The following is a 17,194-nucleotide window of genomic DNA, read 5'->3' on the forward strand; positions in this document are numbered from 1 at the left end:
GGAATAAGGTGGATAGCCTACTGAAGTTTTGCATTTTCGAATACGTAACATACACACTGACATTTCACATTTCAACATTATGGCTTGCAGTGTTGTTAGGTATTTCAAAGTAGGGTTAGGGTCAATGTTAGGTCAATTATTGTCAGCAAAGACATCCCTAAAACATCCACATTAAGTATCCTTTCTCCTGGTCATTAATAGTATACAGCAAACCAGATTAAGTTGAAGTTAATATTTATCTATAAAGTATGATAATTTTTGCCTTGGTTGAGATTTGTGATGGAGAAGATGAGCATTTCCACTGACAACAGAGATGAAATATGAGGACAGGTCTGATTGTCTTATCTCTGATGCCATAGATTAGAGCACTCAGACATTTAGGGAAGATTATAACACACACATAAAGGACAATTTGTATACGCACAATAGTTAATCTGTCTAGGATCTTTGACAAAGCTATAAATAAGTTGCTTTGTAAAGTTGATGAGAGACTGAGGCCCAGCTGCACCAGATGCAGCAGCAGTGTGTTCTGAGCCTTTCTGGCTGAAGCTTTGTCTGTAGAGGCTGACCTGGCTGCTACCACCACACCAACATAGGAGTAAATGACTATCAAACCAGTTGAAACAAATAGAAAATAAGTGAAGGCTTTTTCATAAACACTTGACACTGGGTTAAGTGACATCGCCATGACAGTGCAAAAGTCCTTCATCTGCAGGTTCTGCAGTTCTTCAAATGGAAAATCTAACAGTAAAATAACTCGAGTGAGAATATTAAACGAACTGAGGGCCCAAACTAAAATGATGGCCACTCCTGTGTTTTTGATGGTGATAATAGTTGCTTGTCTCAGTGGGTAACACACAGCTACATATCTCTCCAAAGACATCACCACGAGTGTTGGAGGAGAAATCACAGATAAGAGACTTCCAAAAAGGCTGACAACACCACACACAGGATACGTTAGTCTTATTCTACAGACAGCAATTGGGTTAAAATTGGGTTATTTTTTAACCCAACTTCTTTTTTAGTGTGAAGCTGTTATTCTTGTTTTGTTTTCTTCTGCAGTTCCAGTCAGTAATTACAGACGTTTGAGTTTAAGTAATTGTTAACAGTGTATAGCCTACTGAAGTTTTGCATTTTCGAATACGTAACATACACACTGACATTTCACATTTCAACATTATGGCTTGCAGTGTTGTTAGGTATTTCAAAGTAGGGTTAGGGTCAATGTTAGGTCAATTATTGTCAGCAAAGACAATCCCTAAAACATCCACATTAAGTATCCTTTCTCCTGGTCATTAATAGTATACAGCAAACCAGATTAAGTTGAAGTTAATATTTATCTATAAAGTATGATAATTTTTGCTTTGGTTGAGATTTGTGATGGAGAAGATGAGCATTTCCACTGACAACAGAGATGAAATATGAGGACAGGTCTGATTGTCTTATCTCTGATGCCATAGATTAGAGCACTCAGACATTTAGGGAAGATTATAACACACACATAAAGGGCAATTTGTATACGCACAATAGTTAATCTGTCTAGGATCTTTGACAAAGCTATAAATAAGTTGCTTTGTAAAGTTGATGAGAGACTGAGGCCCAGCTGCACCAGATGCAGCAGCAGTGTGTTCTGAGCTTTTCTGGCTGAAGCTTTGTCTGTAGAGGCTGACCTGGCTGCTACCACCACACCAACATAGGAGTAAATGACTATCAAACCAGCTGAAACAAATAGAAAATAAGTGAAGGCTTTTTCATAAACACTTGACACTGGGTTAAGTGACATCGCCGTGACAGTGCAAAAGTCCTTCATCTGCAGGTTCTGCAGTTCTTCAAATGGAAAATCTAACAGTAAAATAACTCGAGTGAGAATATTTAGTGAACTGAGGGCCCAAACTAAAATGATGGCCACTCCTGTGTTTTTGATGGTGATAATAGTTGCTTGTCTCAGTGGGTAACACACAGCTACATATCTCTCCAAAGACATCACCACCAGTGTTAGAGGAGAAATCACAGATAAGAGACTTCCAAAAAGGCTGACAACACCACACACAGGATACGTTAGTCTTATTCTACAGACAGCTAAGAGGTACATCAACTGGCTGAGAGCCAAATTTATCGTGTCAGCAAAAATTAGGTTATACAGAAGAATATACCGAGAGGTCTCACAGAACACTGGTTTACTCCTCAAGGTGAATAACAAAGTCCCATTAATGAAGAGAAATACACAGGTTGGTACTGTAGACACAAGAGAAAACAACACTAATCCCATTAATCCTTGATATTGTAGTCCAACAGTGATGTTGGTCTGAGACTGATTTGTATACATTTTAGAATAACACTTACAAATAGTAGCCTGATGGTGTATTAGCAGTGGAAACACAGCAGAATGTTCTCTAGTCTGTGTTGAGCTCCAGTTGTGAAAATCTGTGAAAATCTTGCAACAGTTTATAAACTGAGTCCTCACACCCACTTTATGTGACACCATGACATGGGTTAGTGTGGGTGGGGTAGTTGAACAATATTCCAATTTCCTGGTCCGTGCCATCATGATGATAGTCATGTTTCTTGATCAATGATTGGTTGAAGATAATTGTCCAATGTCCAGTTGTTCATAGTGTAACACTGTTCTGCTCTGCAAGCCTCATGAACAGTGCCCACATTCCTTTATTTACACTCAATATTGTTACTAGGCTTTATACTTATGAGGGGTAAAGAGCAGAGTTTCTCAAACTTTTTCAGACCAGGGACCACTTCACCCATAAAAACACTTGTGGACCACCTAACTCTACATAGCCCCCAACATAATCTGCCAACTTCAACAGTTCACAATTATAACTTAAAATTACAGCTTTACTGGTAAAGTAAAATCACAGATATGATATTGGTCAATATCATATCTCTGATTTTACAAATTTGTCGGTTTATTTCATGAAAAAAAATGTTATAAATTTAAAAAAAATAAAATAAACTTTAGAAGTTGTGTTAGGTGCCTCCAAAGTCAAATGGTAAAAGAAGAGGCCTGAACCTCCCTCCAGTATCGTAAAATTATTGATACAGTTCATGATAGTTCTAAACCAAAGGGCTGTAGTGCTTCCACTACTTACAAGCAAGCTGTTATAATTATTGTTTTTTTTTTGTTTTCTTCTGCAGTTTCAGTCAGTAATTACAGATGTTTGAGTTTAAGTAATTGTTAACAGTGTATACCAAAGTTTAGCATTTTCAAATACGTGACATACACACCTACATTTCACATTTTAACATTATGGCTTGAAGTGTTGTTAACATTTCAAAGTAGGTTTAGGGGACCATCTCAATCTGGCCCATGACGTCCACAAAGGAAAAAAAAAGAAAAGACGGAAAATCCTGGGGTGGCGCTGAGCTCGGGGGGCAACCGCCATTCCGACATGCCGCCATTCCGACATTAGGCCCTAATTGTCGGAATGGCAACACTTTACCCTTTAATAAACGTCCCACCTTTCCGACAATTTTCATCTCCTAAGGTCGAAATGGCGGTATTTTTTTCTTTTTTAAACGTGTTGCCATTCCGACAAATCTTTAAAAAAAAAAAAATAGGCCTAACACGATTTTGCACTAATGATATGCCGGCGCAAAATAGCAGTTTACCCACATTTGTCCAGTGCATCTCATTAAAGCACACAGATTGGTCAGATAATTTAAACGGCAGATGATTTCAAAGCCTCAGATTTTAAGCAGAGGGACTCCACAACCTCGTAAACCAACGAAGGAGGAGATAGGCCTTGAACGGGAAGCAGACCGTGCTTTCAATCACACACTCCGAACCCACTTGTTGCACTTTAGAAAATATAATTCAGGGGGGAAAAAAGGCTTACAAACATGGACCAAAACGGCTCCAAAATACTCACAAAAATCCAAAAGAAACGAAAATTAACTAAAAGATTAACTAAACAGGTCGGTGTTTTATGCATGCCTCTGTGCGTCTGGCACACGCGTCTTGGACCTCTCCCACATTGGTTTGTGAATGAAAACTATATGTTCAGCTCCCCTTACATGTGAAATGTATTATTTATTATTATTATTAATATTATCATTATCATTATATTATTGCTGTACAAGTCAAATACGAAGCAGAGCCAGTCACTCGAAACGTTGTCTTTTGAATTAAAAAAAATAAATATATTTTTCTACTTCGGGAGAAGACAGTGTTGAGTTCTTTCTGCCTCATAACTATATGGACAGTGCCATGGATTTATCGGTCAAGAGTGAACTGCTGATATTTTGTAGTGCTGAAATATGACCAAGCCGCTGTCCGCTGTCTCAGTGCTGAAATGAATGACAGCGTGTCACCGCCCGAGAGAGAGAGAGAGAGAGAGAGAGAGATGTGCGATGGCTCTGACTCTTTCTTTTCTTTTTTCCATGGACCAGCTTTCCTGCTTGTGTACACATTTGTCTTTCATCTTATGACACGCGCAGTCCCTGCAGATTGGCAGCTGATTTGAGAACCTAATGCATATGATTTACTATTGCGCATTTCCTTTTGCTGCTGTAATAATTATACAAATACGATGGAAACTGGTAATAACAAACATGCATCAAAATTACAGAAAGAAGTGTCAGGCAGGGAAGTGAAGTTTTGCTCGGTGCAGAGGGAGAGAGCAGAGCACAGCAGCGGATATTTAGCCTAACTGCTCCACAAAATGACACAAACAGGAGGCAAAAAAGAAATGTCATGCAAGCGGAGCTGAACAGGCAGATGCGTAAAACACATATTTTTACTACTTCATGCTGTTGCTATTTTTTAAAAAGTTACCTTTTGTTTCCTTTGGATTTTTGTGCATAATATGAAGCTGGTTCTCCAAAGTTGCAACAACTTGTAGTGATCCACTGGGTTTAGCCTGGCCAGCTGGGGTAGTTGATTTGCAGGTTTGCTCCCCAGGTTTTTTTCATTGTGTATTAGGCCAGGGAAATGATCAATTATCCTTGTGGTTTGCGCAAGGGGACGTGCGGACCTGTAATGAATGAATGAATGTTTCTTTTTTGCTGTAAGTTGTGTGCGTAATGCGTAAAAGTGCATTAGTGGGACCGAGGGTTTAAATGGAGAAGTGACGTTGTGAGAGGGGAGGAGAGTGAGAGACACAGTCGGCGTTTGGATGGCTGGCGTGGCGGCAATTCCAAAGTGGCATAGTGGATTATTTTTCCTGGTGAATTACCCTGTGGATCATAAAGGCCCGTTTGGACACCTCACGGCCCGTTTTCAGCCAAGCGGGACGAGGGAGAGGACTGGTGGTCACCTCGGAGGAGCCGCGGCGTCTCTCCCGTGTGGACAGTAGGACAAACAAACTCTCTCTCACTCACCCTCACCACGCACCAACGCACACACACACACACCTGCACACTGACTGTGCGCTCGCGCACCCCCGCACACACACACTCATTCCCACAGCTGGGACTCGGACTTAATGGACGGGGGGAGGGGGGCTTTCGGGTTCTGTTGATCTCTGTGTAATTGTTTATTATATGCCGCCTGGGATGGGCGCGTTTTGAGTTCAGTGAAGAGACTCTGACTAAGTAGCGACTTTGATTATTGCTTCCCTGGACGCACCAGTAGCGCGAGCCTAGGTCCGCCTGCAGCAGGACTGCGTTGTGACAGTTCCCCTTATATCCTTATTGTAAGGGAAATTGTTACAAACTGACATCGGAGTGTGTGATTGTAAATGGCGAGACTTTGTGTTTGTTTATTTATTAAGCTTCCACTGACTGTATCACATCTTAAAACATGCACAAAAAAAAAAAAAAACGGAAACAAACACACACATACACACACCCTAACCACCGCTCGGAGTAACGCACATTTCCTTATGGAAATTAAAGCCTTGTCGGAATGGCGGGACGAAACTGTCGGAATGGCAGGACGTTTGCATGTCGGAATGGTGGTATGTCTGAATGGTGACATGTCTGAATAGTAGAATGTCGGAATGGCAGCATGTAACCGTTGAGCTCACTTGGTAGAGCTGCTGCCCCATGTTGAGGCTATAGTCCTCACTGCAGGCAGCCCCGGTTCGAATCCCCCATCGGACAGCCCTTTCCTACATGCCCCCCCCCGCCCTCCCCTCCTATTTTCCTGTCTCTCTCTCAACTGTGCTATCAATTAAAGGCATCAAAAGCCCATAAAAATATACTTTAAAAAAGAAAAGAAAGAAAATCCTCCATCATTTTATGTATAGGCGAATGAGTAGGCCTACAATGACTTCGAACTGCTATATGACCCGATTGCTTTTATTATGTTTATTGATGCGCATTAATCAGCTGTTTGAAACAGTGACAGCTCCGTTAGAGCAGTAGCCTACAGATTGCAGACAGAAACCTCCTCCAGGTAGAAGATCTGCTGCAGGACAGTGATGAACGTCTGCTCAGTAGGCTTGGGGGGAGCGTGCCTATGTTCCCACAGCCCTATGTTCCCTCAGCCCTATGTTCCCTCTTGACTCTCTCTACCTATCTGGACTGTATCTATCTGGCCTGTCTAGCCTCTACCTGGTCTTTTTACTAAACTTAACCAACTCCTTTCTTCATTGCCTAAACCCAACCAATGGTGGGACCGAAGGGCTGTGGGAACGGGGGGCGACCGCCACTCCGAAGGACCGCCATTCCGACGGTCTGCCAGTCCGAAAATTCCCGAAGGTCCGTCATTTCGAACTTCCCGAGGGGCCGCCGTTCCGAATGTGTTTTATTTTGAAAATTGACCGGATTCTCTCGTGGTTTGACTTCCTGACCGGCCCCTCCCCCTCCGCCTCCAAAGTTTCACCCAGGTGCGAGTCTGATGCATTACATCCATGGTCTGATGCAGCCGCGGCACTCCTGCTGAAATAAAATGTCCTTGCTCTGTGCTTTGGTTAGGTTTAGGCAATGTAGAAAGGAGTTGGTTAAGTTTAGTAAAAAGGTTAGGTAGAGGCCAATAAAATCGCAGTTAATACGTATCTCCGCCGGGAGTCGAACCCTGATCCACCGCGTCAAAAACAGATGCTCTGACCACTACGCTACCACCGCATATAGGCTTGTTTACTCCGTGCCGTAAACCATTCAAGATTTTTTCAGGTTCGGAATGGCACCCTTTCTTTCATGTTCGTAATGGCACCCTTTTCCCATAAATAATTAAGGGTCGGCATTCCGACAAATTAAAGTAAACGTTCGGAGTGGCGGCCCTTCGGAATGGCACCCTGGAACCGTGGGAACATAGGGCCTAATTTTCAGTGACAACAAAAGTTAGAAATGAGGGAACATAGGGCTGTGGGAACATAGGAATGACCCCGGCTTGGGTGGTATTAAGGTAATACCGTATACTGCAGGTATTTAAAAATAGCAACGGTATCAGTTTCAATACCGTCATGAAAAAATGCAATGCACTTATACAGGAGATAAGGATTAAATATTAAATAAAAGTAATTTAATGTCTAAAATTGATTATATGACCAGTAGCACTTATGTGTGGTTGAATTTTCAGTTAGTTTAATATGTTCCCCCGTCGGACACATTCCGCCATAGTCACTCTCACTCACACACACACATCACACAGCCAGATCGCTCTGCACACAGTTTATGAACTTGATTAGTTTCAACAAGTTCGTCAGGTTTTACTGTTATGCCCGTTTATCACCAATAAACACAGTAGATGAGGGTGAGTGACTGAGCTGCGGCGGGTGGGGTGGGGTGGGGGGCAGCGGCGTGGAGCGGTGCGGGACTCTGCCTGCAGCGGGGACTGTCATGTCTCTGCTCCATGACACTGTGAGGCTGACCGCAGGTGAGCCTGTGGGACGGGTCCCTAATCGTTGAAAACAGCAGTGATACGTCTCCAAACCAGAAAAGTCTGGAACAACATCGGAAAAAGTCGCTCTAGACAAGAAAAAAAAAAGAAAAAGGGACCGGACCTGCCGTGCCGTGTAAAAAAAAAAAAAACTGACAGCGAGTGCGTGTCATGACTTACCATGTCTGGCTCTTCAAAATAAAAGCCCTATAGCCTTTCATATACAGTTCGGTCATATTGATTTTGACTTAATTTTGACAAGACAGGGCTCCAAATGTTTTTTTTTCTTTTTTTCCTGCGACCAATCGACCAATGAGATTTTGGTCTGCTAATGTTTAGCCCTAGTATTCAGTTTCTGATTGGTGAAGACACAAGCCAATGTATCATTTTTAATTAGTCACGGTAATACCGTATACCGTGGTAAAATGTGGAGGAAGTTTGATGGTATCAAAATTTGGATACCGCCCAAGCCTACTGCTCAGTCTCTTTATCTGTCGGACACCGGGGGTCCGACGGAGGAGGGAGGGGATCCGCTCTGGTGCAGGTTTTCTCCACAGCGGAGTGTTTGACCACTGTGACCCTGTCAGCAGGAGACCGGGGACCGGGCCGGTGTTTCGCAACCCTCCGTCAGTCGAACCATGTCATAACTGCTGACGGTTATACAGCGCCTTCACGGCACCTAATTATAATTTCCCATACACTGGAGTTTAGCAAACTATGATTAAAAGAGCATTTTATGAGATTGCTGGGTTTTCTGACGTGATCAGTGCAACCGTATGACTGATTGTAGCCACGTGCGTCTGAAGCCTCCATCCACCAATGGTTACGCTTGTAATCAAATAAGTCATTTTTCAGAGTTGGAATAATTTTCATGTTGGTGTTGTTAGTTACAGAAAGGAGTTGTGTGTTTCTTCATTAACTCATTGAGTGCCATTGACGTATATATACGTCAATCAAAATCCAACGCTTGAGTGCCATTGACGTATATATACGTCAAATGCACTTTTCTGCGGCTGGTAAATGGGGACGCTGTTGCGCACACTGAGTAATTTTGGGGCTTCTGGGATGTGTAGAACGAAGAAGACTGTAGATCAGAGCAAGAAGTGAAGAAGAAGGAGAAGACGAGCACGATCGGTACGGAGATAAAAAAAGTTGGGAAAAGTTTCTATTTCTAGAGGAAAACGACGGGCAGAGCCTGGAACAAGTGTAACGTGGAGCTGGAGGAAAGCTTAGCCACGGTGCTATTAGCATAGCTCCAGCAGTGATCAGAGGAGGCAGGAAAGGTAAACTCATCTAGATGATCAGCACCGAAATGCCGAAGCGAAAGCGGATCGCGGAGTCAGTTTCACCAGTTGCTGTCTAACCGACGTGACGACGAACCGAGAGATCAGCGCGGTGCGTCGCTGCCGCGGCCGCGTCCAGCAGAGAGGCTGAAGACGCCACGACGTCTCCCTCCCTCCTTCAGAGACGAGGGGATGCAGCAGGGGAGAGGGGAGGGGGAGGAGGGGGGAGGAGGGGGTTAGGAGAGGGTGAGGGGGCAGCAACTGCAGGAGGAGTAGGAGAGCAGGCATCACTAAGACTCCTACTTGTTGTGTTTTAGTTTTTTTTTTTTTTTTTTGTACAATGAAAAAACATGTGAAATGAAATTTTCAGATGTCTTACATGTTTTTGAAGCCAAAATTAAAACAGATAAATCACTGTTTTTCTTGAGAGACTCTCTTTCACAAAAATGCATTTTTCTCAGCTTTCTAGAAAAAAAGTGGTCTTTTTGGTGCAACCAGGCTCTATTCAACTTAAGATAAATCAAGAATGGAACAAGGTACAAACAAATGTTTTTTTCCCTAGTTATATAGAGAGTCTCCTCTTTCCTTTGAGCTGTTTGGTGTTTTCAGAGTCATAGTACAAAATACTCTCTGGGTCTTGACATATTACTCAGAATGCCCCAAAACGCTGGCACCTGGCACTGACCATTTTATAAAAGGTCTGGCACTCAATGAGTTAATAAAACTATACAAAACATATTAGCCTAATATTTTCCTCATTAAGTGATGCAGGTCTGTTAAAGTTTGAGTTATCCTCAGAAATAGAACAGTCTCACTGAATCAGAACTGAAAAGGATCTGAGTGGGTAATTGTAATATTCATGATAATGTGTCTGTGAATATTATTCATTGATGTAAGTTTTGATGACAGTAAAACAATCTGCCTTGAGTCCATATTTATATCATAATACAGTATGTTTCAAATAACCTATTGTACAGCAATTGTGCACCAAATATAATATAGTTTAATATAATTCAGCAATAAATATTTCATGTTTCAATTCGATTTTGTATTGTGTGGCCCTCCACTTACTTTATCGGAGACAGTATGGCCCACTGTAAAAAATAATTGGCCACCCCTGGGTTAGGGTCAATGTTAGGTCAATTATTGTCAGCAAAGACATCTCTAAAACTGTTAATCATATCTGTCCAGATTAAGTACCCATTCTCCCGGTCAAAAGTAGTGCACAGCAAACCAGATTTAGTTGAAGTTAATATTTATCTAGTAAGTATAATAATTTTTGCCTGAGTTGAGACTTCTGAAGGAGAAGATGAGTGTTTCCACTGACAGCAGAGATAAAACATGAGGACAGGTCTGATTGTCTGATCTCTGATGCCATAGATTAGAGCACTCAGACATCTTGGGAAGATTATAAAACACACATAAAGGACAATTTGTATGCGTACATATATTATTCTGTCCAGGACTTTAGAGATGGCTATGAGCAGTGGTGTGTATATAGTTGATGAGAGACTGAGGCCCAGCTGCACCAGATGCAGCAGCAGTGTGTTCTGAGCCTTTCTGGCTGAAGCTTTGTCTGTAGAGGCTGACCTGGCTGCTACCACCACACCAACATAGGAGTAAATGACTGTCACACCAGCTGTGACAAACAGGAAAGAAGTGAAGGCTTTGTCATAAACATCAGACACTAGGTTAAGTAACATCGCCATGTCAGAGCAAAAGTCCTTCATCTGCAGATTCTGCAGTTCTTCAAATGGAAAATCTAACAGCAAAAGAACTCGAGTGAGAATATTTAGTGAACTGAGGGCCCAAACCACAATGATGGCCACCCCTGTGTTTTTGATGGTGATAATAGTTGCGTGACTCAGTGGGTAACACACAGCTACATATCTCTCCAGAGACATCACCACCAGTGTTAGTGGAGAAATCACAGATAAGAGATTTCCAAAAAAGGTGACAACACCACACACAGGATACGTTAGTCTTATTCTACAGGCAGCGATGAGGTACATTAACTGGCTGACAGCCAAATTTATCGTGTCAGCAAAAAGTAGGTTGTACAGAAGAATGTACCGAGAGGTCTCACAAAACATTTGTTTACTCCTCAAGGTGAATAACAAAGTCCCATTAATGAAGAGAAACACACAGGATGGTACTGTAGACACTAGAGAAAACAACACTAATCCCATTAAACCTTGATATTGTAGTCCAACAGTGATGTTGGTCTGAGACTGATTTGTGTACATTTTAGAATAGCACTTACAAATAGTAGCCTGATGGTGTATTAGCAGTATAAACACAGCAGAATGTTCTCTAGTTTGTGTTGAGCTCCAATTGTATGACAGTGAAAATCTTGCAACAGTTTATAAACTGAGTCCTCACACCCACTTTGTGTGACACCATGACATGGGTAACATGTTGGTGTGGGTGGGGTAGTTGAACAATATTCCAATTTCCTGGTCCGTGCCATCATGATGACAGTCATGTTTCTTGAACGATGATTGGTTGAAGATAATTGTCCAGTTGTTCATAGCGTAACACTGTTATGGTAAATGGTAAATGGACTTGCACTTATATAGTGCTTTTCTAGTCTCTCGGACCACTCAAAGCGCTTTACACTGTAGGTCACATTCACCCTTTCACACACACATTCATACAGCACTAGGCACAGCGCGGGAATCTAACCATTCACACACATTCGTACACTCAATGGACACATCGGGGGGCTGTTGACTGGAGGAGCCTGGAATCGATTGTTCTGCTCTGCAAGCCTCATGAACAGTGCCCACATTCCTTTATTTACATTCAATACTGTTACTATGCTGTATACTTATAAGGGGTAAAGAGTGTGTGACAGTGGAAGTCTTAATTCTTTTACACAATGTGTGTGTTATGTATGATGCATCTATGACTTAGAATTAACACTATTTACAGAGAAATAATGTGTTGGCCATGACTGAACACAGTGGTTTCTACACGGACTCGGTGGATAGAGGCCTGCTTAGTTTTTGTGGATTGTGGGCTGATCGAGCAGCAGTTAGCTTGAAGCTAAAAGCTAAATTGGCAGACTTGAAGGTTTGAAGCCGCCGCGACAATACAGTGACATGCCATAACCCCAAAAATACCCCATTATTCTGTAATCTCAATGTTTCGAGATCCCATTCCATACCCATTGTTCCTACGTCCCGATGTTCCGAAATCTCAATGTTTCGAACCCTAACCATCAATATCTGATACAAGTGAAAACCTATGCCTGTGCACGTTGTACATTAGACAACGTTATTCTTTCCTTTATAGTAAATATTGCTGGGAAGCTGGTGGGTGAGCAACAACGTCAAATCGGTGAGCTGTTCAAGACCGCAGTTGTCAGGATGGCCAGACAGATATCTGAGGATGTTACACATCCCTTAAACTCAGAGTTCGAACTGCTCCCATCCGGCGGAAGATTCAGACTTCCCAGGATGAGCTGGGAATTTTTTTAAGAAATCCTTTATTCCACAGGTCATACAAGCTCTGAATATGTTATGATTGTTTGACTGCACCTGGCAACCCCTTAGAGGGTTGTTGTGTCTGCTGTTTGTCTGCCTATGCAAATAAATTAATGTCTGGATCAAAGTTTGAATCATGACAGCTTTCCTTATTGTAATTCAGTTCACATGGATCAAACAACATATTATCAATTAGGGCCGGGACTCGATTAAAAAAATTAATCGAATTAATTAGAGGCTTTGTAATTATCCATCCATCCATCCATTGTCCGCCGCTTATCCGAGTCCGGGTCGCGGGGGCAGCAGTCGGAGCAGGGACCCCCAGACTTCCCTCTCCCCGGACACTTCCTCCAGCTCTTCCGGGGGGACCCCAAGGCGTTCCCAGGCCAGCCGAGTGACGTAGTCACCCCAGCGTGTCCTGGGTCTTCCTCGGGGCCTCTCAGCTGCTTCACACTCGGCTGCAAACCGCCCCAGTGCATGCTGAAGGTCCTGGCTCGAGGGAGCCAACAAGACCACATCATCCGCAAAAAGCAGAGATGAAATCAAGTGGCTCCCGAACCGTACCCCCTCCGGCACTTGGCTGCGCCTAGAAATTCTGTCCAAAAAAATAATGAACAGAACCGGTGACAAAGGGCAGCCCTGCCGGAGTCCAACACGCACCGGGAACAAGTCTGACTTACTGCCGGCCATGCGAACCAAGCTCCTGCTCCGGTCGTACAGGGACCGTACAGCCCTCAGCAGAGGGCCTCCGATCCCATACTCTCGGAGCACCTCCCACAGGATGCCACGTGGGACACGGTCGAAAGCCTTCTCCAGATCCACAAAATACATGTGGACTGGTTGGGCAAACTCCCATGCGCCCTCGAGCACCCTGCGGAGGGTGTAGAGCTGGTCCAGCGTTCCACGGCCAGGGCGAAAACCGCATTGTTCCTCCTGAATCCGAGGTTCAACTATCGGCCGCATTCTCCTCTCCAGCACCCTGGAATAGACTTTCCCCGGGAGGCTGAGGAGTGTGATCCCCCAGTAGTTGGAACACACCCTCCGGTCCCCCTTTTTGAAGAGAGGGACCACCACCCCGGTCTGCCAGTCCAGAGGCACTGTCCCCGACTGCCACGTGATGCTGCAGAGGCGTGTCAGCCACGACAGCCCCGCAACATCCAGAGACTTGAGGTACTCAGGGCGGATCTCATCCACCCCCGGTGCCTTGCCACTGAGGAGCTTCCAGACTACCTCAGTAACTTCAGCTTGGGTGATGAATGAATCGACCTCTGAGTCCTCAGCCTCTGCATCCTCGATGGAAGGAGTGTCAGTGGGATTGAGGAGATCCTCAAAGTATTCCTTCCACCGCCCGACGATATCCCCAGTCGAGGTCAACAGCTCCCCTCCTCCACTGTAAACAGTGTTGGCGGAGCACTGCTTCCCCTTCCTGAGGCGCCGGATGGTTTGCCAGAATTTCCTCGAGGCCGACCGGTAGTCCTCCTCCATGGCCTCCCCGAACTTTTCCCAGACCCGAGTTTTTGCTTCCGCGACCGCCCGGGCTGCCGTCCGCTTGGCCTGTCGGTACCCGTCAGCTGCCTCGGGGGTCCCCCGAGCTAGCCAGGCTCGGTAGGACTCCTTCTTCAGCTTGACGGCATCCCTTACTTCCGGTGTCCACCACCTTACGGCCGCAGCTCCGGATGGCCGCGTCAACAATGGAAGTGGAGAACATGGTCCATTCGGACTCAATGTCTCCAGCCTCCCTCGGAATCTGGTCAAAGCTCTCCCGGAGGTGGGAGTTGAAGACCTCCCTGACAGGGGATTCTGCCAGACGTTCCCAGTAGACCCTCACGATACGCTTGGGTCTTCCAGGTCTGACCAGCTTCTTCCCCTGCCAGCGGATCCAACTCACCACCAGGTGTTGATCAGTTGACAGCTCAGCCCCTCTCTTCACCCGAGTGTCCAAGACATACGGCCGGAGGTCAGATGACACGACTACAAAGTCGATCATTGACCTCCGTCCTAGGGTGTCCTGGTGCCACGTGCACTGATGGACACCCTTATGCTCGAACATGGTGTTTGTTATGGACAGACTGTGGCTAGCACAGAAGTCCAATAACAAAACACCGCTCGGGTTCAGATCGGGGAGGCCGTTCCTCCCAATCACACCTCTCCAGGTAACACTGTCGCTGCCCACGTGAGCGTTGAAGTCCCCCAACAGAATGATGGAGTCCCCAGTTGGGGCACTTTCCAGCACCCCTCCCAGGGCCTCCAGGAAGGCCGGGTACTCTGCACTGCCGTTGGGCCCGTAGGCCGAAACGACAGTGAGAGACCTATCCCTGACCCGAAGGCGCAGGGAAGCGACCCTCTCGTTAAGTGGGGAGAACTCCAACACATGGCGGCTGAGCTGGGGAGCTATGAGCAAGCCCACACCAGCTCACCGCCTCTCACCATGGGCAACTCCAGAGTGGAAGAGAGTCCAACCTCTCTCAAGGAGTTGGGTTCCAGAGCCCAGGCTGTGCGTGGAGGTGAGCCCGACTATCTCTAGTCGTTCCCTGTCAGCCTCCCGCACAAGCTCAGGCTCTTTCCCCCCCAGCGAGGTGACATTCCATGTCCCTAGAGCCAGAGTCGTCATCCGGGGATTGGGTCGCCGGGGCCCCCGCCCACGGCTGCCACCCATATCACACGGCACCTGCTTTGTAATTAATTAATCGCATATAAATATTGACCTGAGAACAGTGAGAAGCATTTTTTTTCCACATGGATTTTAGTATACCATTGAATGACTGAATACATAAGCGTAAGCAACAAAACATTGTTTTTTTTCAAGGTGGTACTTAACCAAGACCAACAGACTAGGGATGCAAATTATCGATTAATTCATTAAAACATGTTTCAGGTTTAAGATGGCGTCGGGAGCAAGGGCGTCAGTTTACTTTGAAAAGTGGTGGGGACAATAACCATGTACTTGAGTGTGTTTTGAGGAGTGCTGGGTACGATTATGTACCGAACTCGCGGTCGTTCGTTTTGACCTTAGGTAACATTACAATATGCAATACAGTATATTTTTCATGTGTTAGTAAAAGGCATAGTCAATCAATAAAAGTACATGAAAGCCACATTCTGTCTTGTGTTGTTCAAACTCTGAGCCTGTACGTATGTCTATGGGCCGTTCAAGGACCTCGGCAGTGTGGGAATTCACAAGCGTGGCAAATTGTCAACATATGAAGGAAACATGCACCGAGGCCGAGGGACGAACTACTGTACAACTAGGCTACAAAAACAAAAGCCCAACCGGAAGAGAATTAAAAAGGGAAATCTAGGAAATCAACACATCGTCACAATTTCACTTTCACTACTCATTTAAGCAGCGACACTGTTTGCCTCTGCCCGAATGTAAACACAGACACTGATCACAAGTGCAGTCAACACACATGAAACGTAACAGCAGCTGCAAAGCTTAAAATCAGATGCCTCACCTTATGGTCCACATGTAGATAGATAGATCCAATAGGCTATGAATGAGTTATTTCCAAGTGTCACTTATACCTTTACGGACAGCTAAAGGACTTGCTATTTTCTCAAAAAAAAAGAGGAAAAAAAGTCCGTCAACATAATGGCACTATATAATTAACTAGAAAATTTCCTCTCGGGAAATTTTGAATGGGCCGCGGGGCTACTGCCGATTTTGCCATCTCTGTCAACATGGGAATCAAACCCACGATCTTAAGCGCAAGACAGAGCTGATCAGACAGACACATGATCATCTTTCTATAAGCACTGATATGGAGGAGCTGTAACCACATTAGGTTACCTGTGTGTGTGTGTGTGTGTGTGTGTGTGTGTGTGTGTGTGTGTGTGTGTGTGTGTGTGTGTGTGTGTGTGACACCAACAAGGTTAAACTTTAAAACCAGATTAAATCATGGTTTAAGTTTAAATTCTGTTGCACGTTAACTGTGTTTTAATCACATGAAGGTGTGTGTGTGACTGTAATCACATGAAGCTGGTTCTAGAGTCTGTGTGTGTGTGTGTGACTGACTTGACACATAGTTAGTTAGTAGCTGCATCCTGTGTCAGTCTGATTTAGCTGTGTCTGTGTTTATAAACATTTAAACGAGCGCCAGGTGGATTGTTTATGAAGTTAACGAGCTCTGGCCTGAGGATCAAAGAGGTTACCACGGCGATAGGGGCCCCCGCAGGCTGAGACAGACAGAAACGTGGAGAAAAAGAGCCATTTTCTGCCTCTAAACCGGTCTCACATTTAGGCTTAGCATGACAAAACGGTAACTCCTATCAGAACAAAACACAGATTAACGTTGCTCTAAGGACTTCCTGAAAATTTCGGTACGATTTGGTGTTTCTACAGTAAATATTTTGGCGACGCTGGCAGTTTTAAAACATCAGGCCGTTCTGCTTCTCTCAGAAAATATTTGTATTGGACTCCATGAGGAGCAGAGACAGACGTGGCCGCACTCAGAGGCTGATTCTGTCAATTCTGTAAGTCTCTCTGATATTTTGAGCACATGACATGAGAGATAACAAGTTTGTCTTACAAATACAAAATTATGTCTGTAGAGTGTAAATTGTGGCCGTGCTGACAGTTTATCCAGAAAAAATACAGAATGTTTCTTCACTCTCTCCCACTCTAACCGATGATGTCACGCACTCTG

General features: G+C 44.5%; 3 protein-coding genes across 3 annotated transcripts; all 3 read right to left on the minus strand.

Annotated features, from left to right (window-relative positions):
- Window positions 1–306: 306 nt before the first annotated feature.
- On the minus strand, window positions 307–982 carry LOC146959957 (odorant receptor 131-2-like; the record flags this gene model as incomplete). Its single annotated transcript, XM_085772753.1, has 1 exon — window positions 307–982. A coding segment is annotated over one exon (676 nt), but the record flags the coding sequence as incomplete, so codon positions are not given.
- Window positions 983–1,336: 354 nt separating this feature from the next.
- LOC146959958 (odorant receptor 131-2-like) lies at window positions 1,337–2,326 on the minus strand. The gene has a single exon (XM_085772754.1). The coding sequence runs from the start codon at window positions 2,324–2,326 to the stop codon at window positions 1,337–1,339; it is 990 nt and encodes a 329-aa protein (XP_085628880.1).
- A 6,400-nt stretch (window positions 2,327–8,726) lies between these two features.
- On the minus strand, window positions 8,727–11,320 carry LOC146959959 (odorant receptor 131-2-like). The gene is made up of 2 exons (XM_085772755.1): window positions 10,381–11,320; window positions 8,727–8,793 (listed from the first exon to the last, which is right to left on the minus strand). Exons 1-2 carry the CDS (start codon window positions 11,304–11,306, stop codon window positions 8,727–8,729), a joined length of 993 nt encoding a protein of 330 aa, XP_085628881.1. The 5' UTR covers window positions 11,307–11,320.
- Window positions 11,321–17,194: the final 5,874 nt, after the last annotated feature.

Source organism: Trachurus japonicus, unplaced genomic scaffold (assembly GCF_045865225.1).
Source record: "Trachurus japonicus isolate A0001 unplaced genomic scaffold, Traja_1.0 AP030832.1".
Taxonomy (NCBI): domain Eukaryota; kingdom Metazoa; phylum Chordata; class Actinopteri; order Carangiformes; family Carangidae; genus Trachurus; species Trachurus japonicus.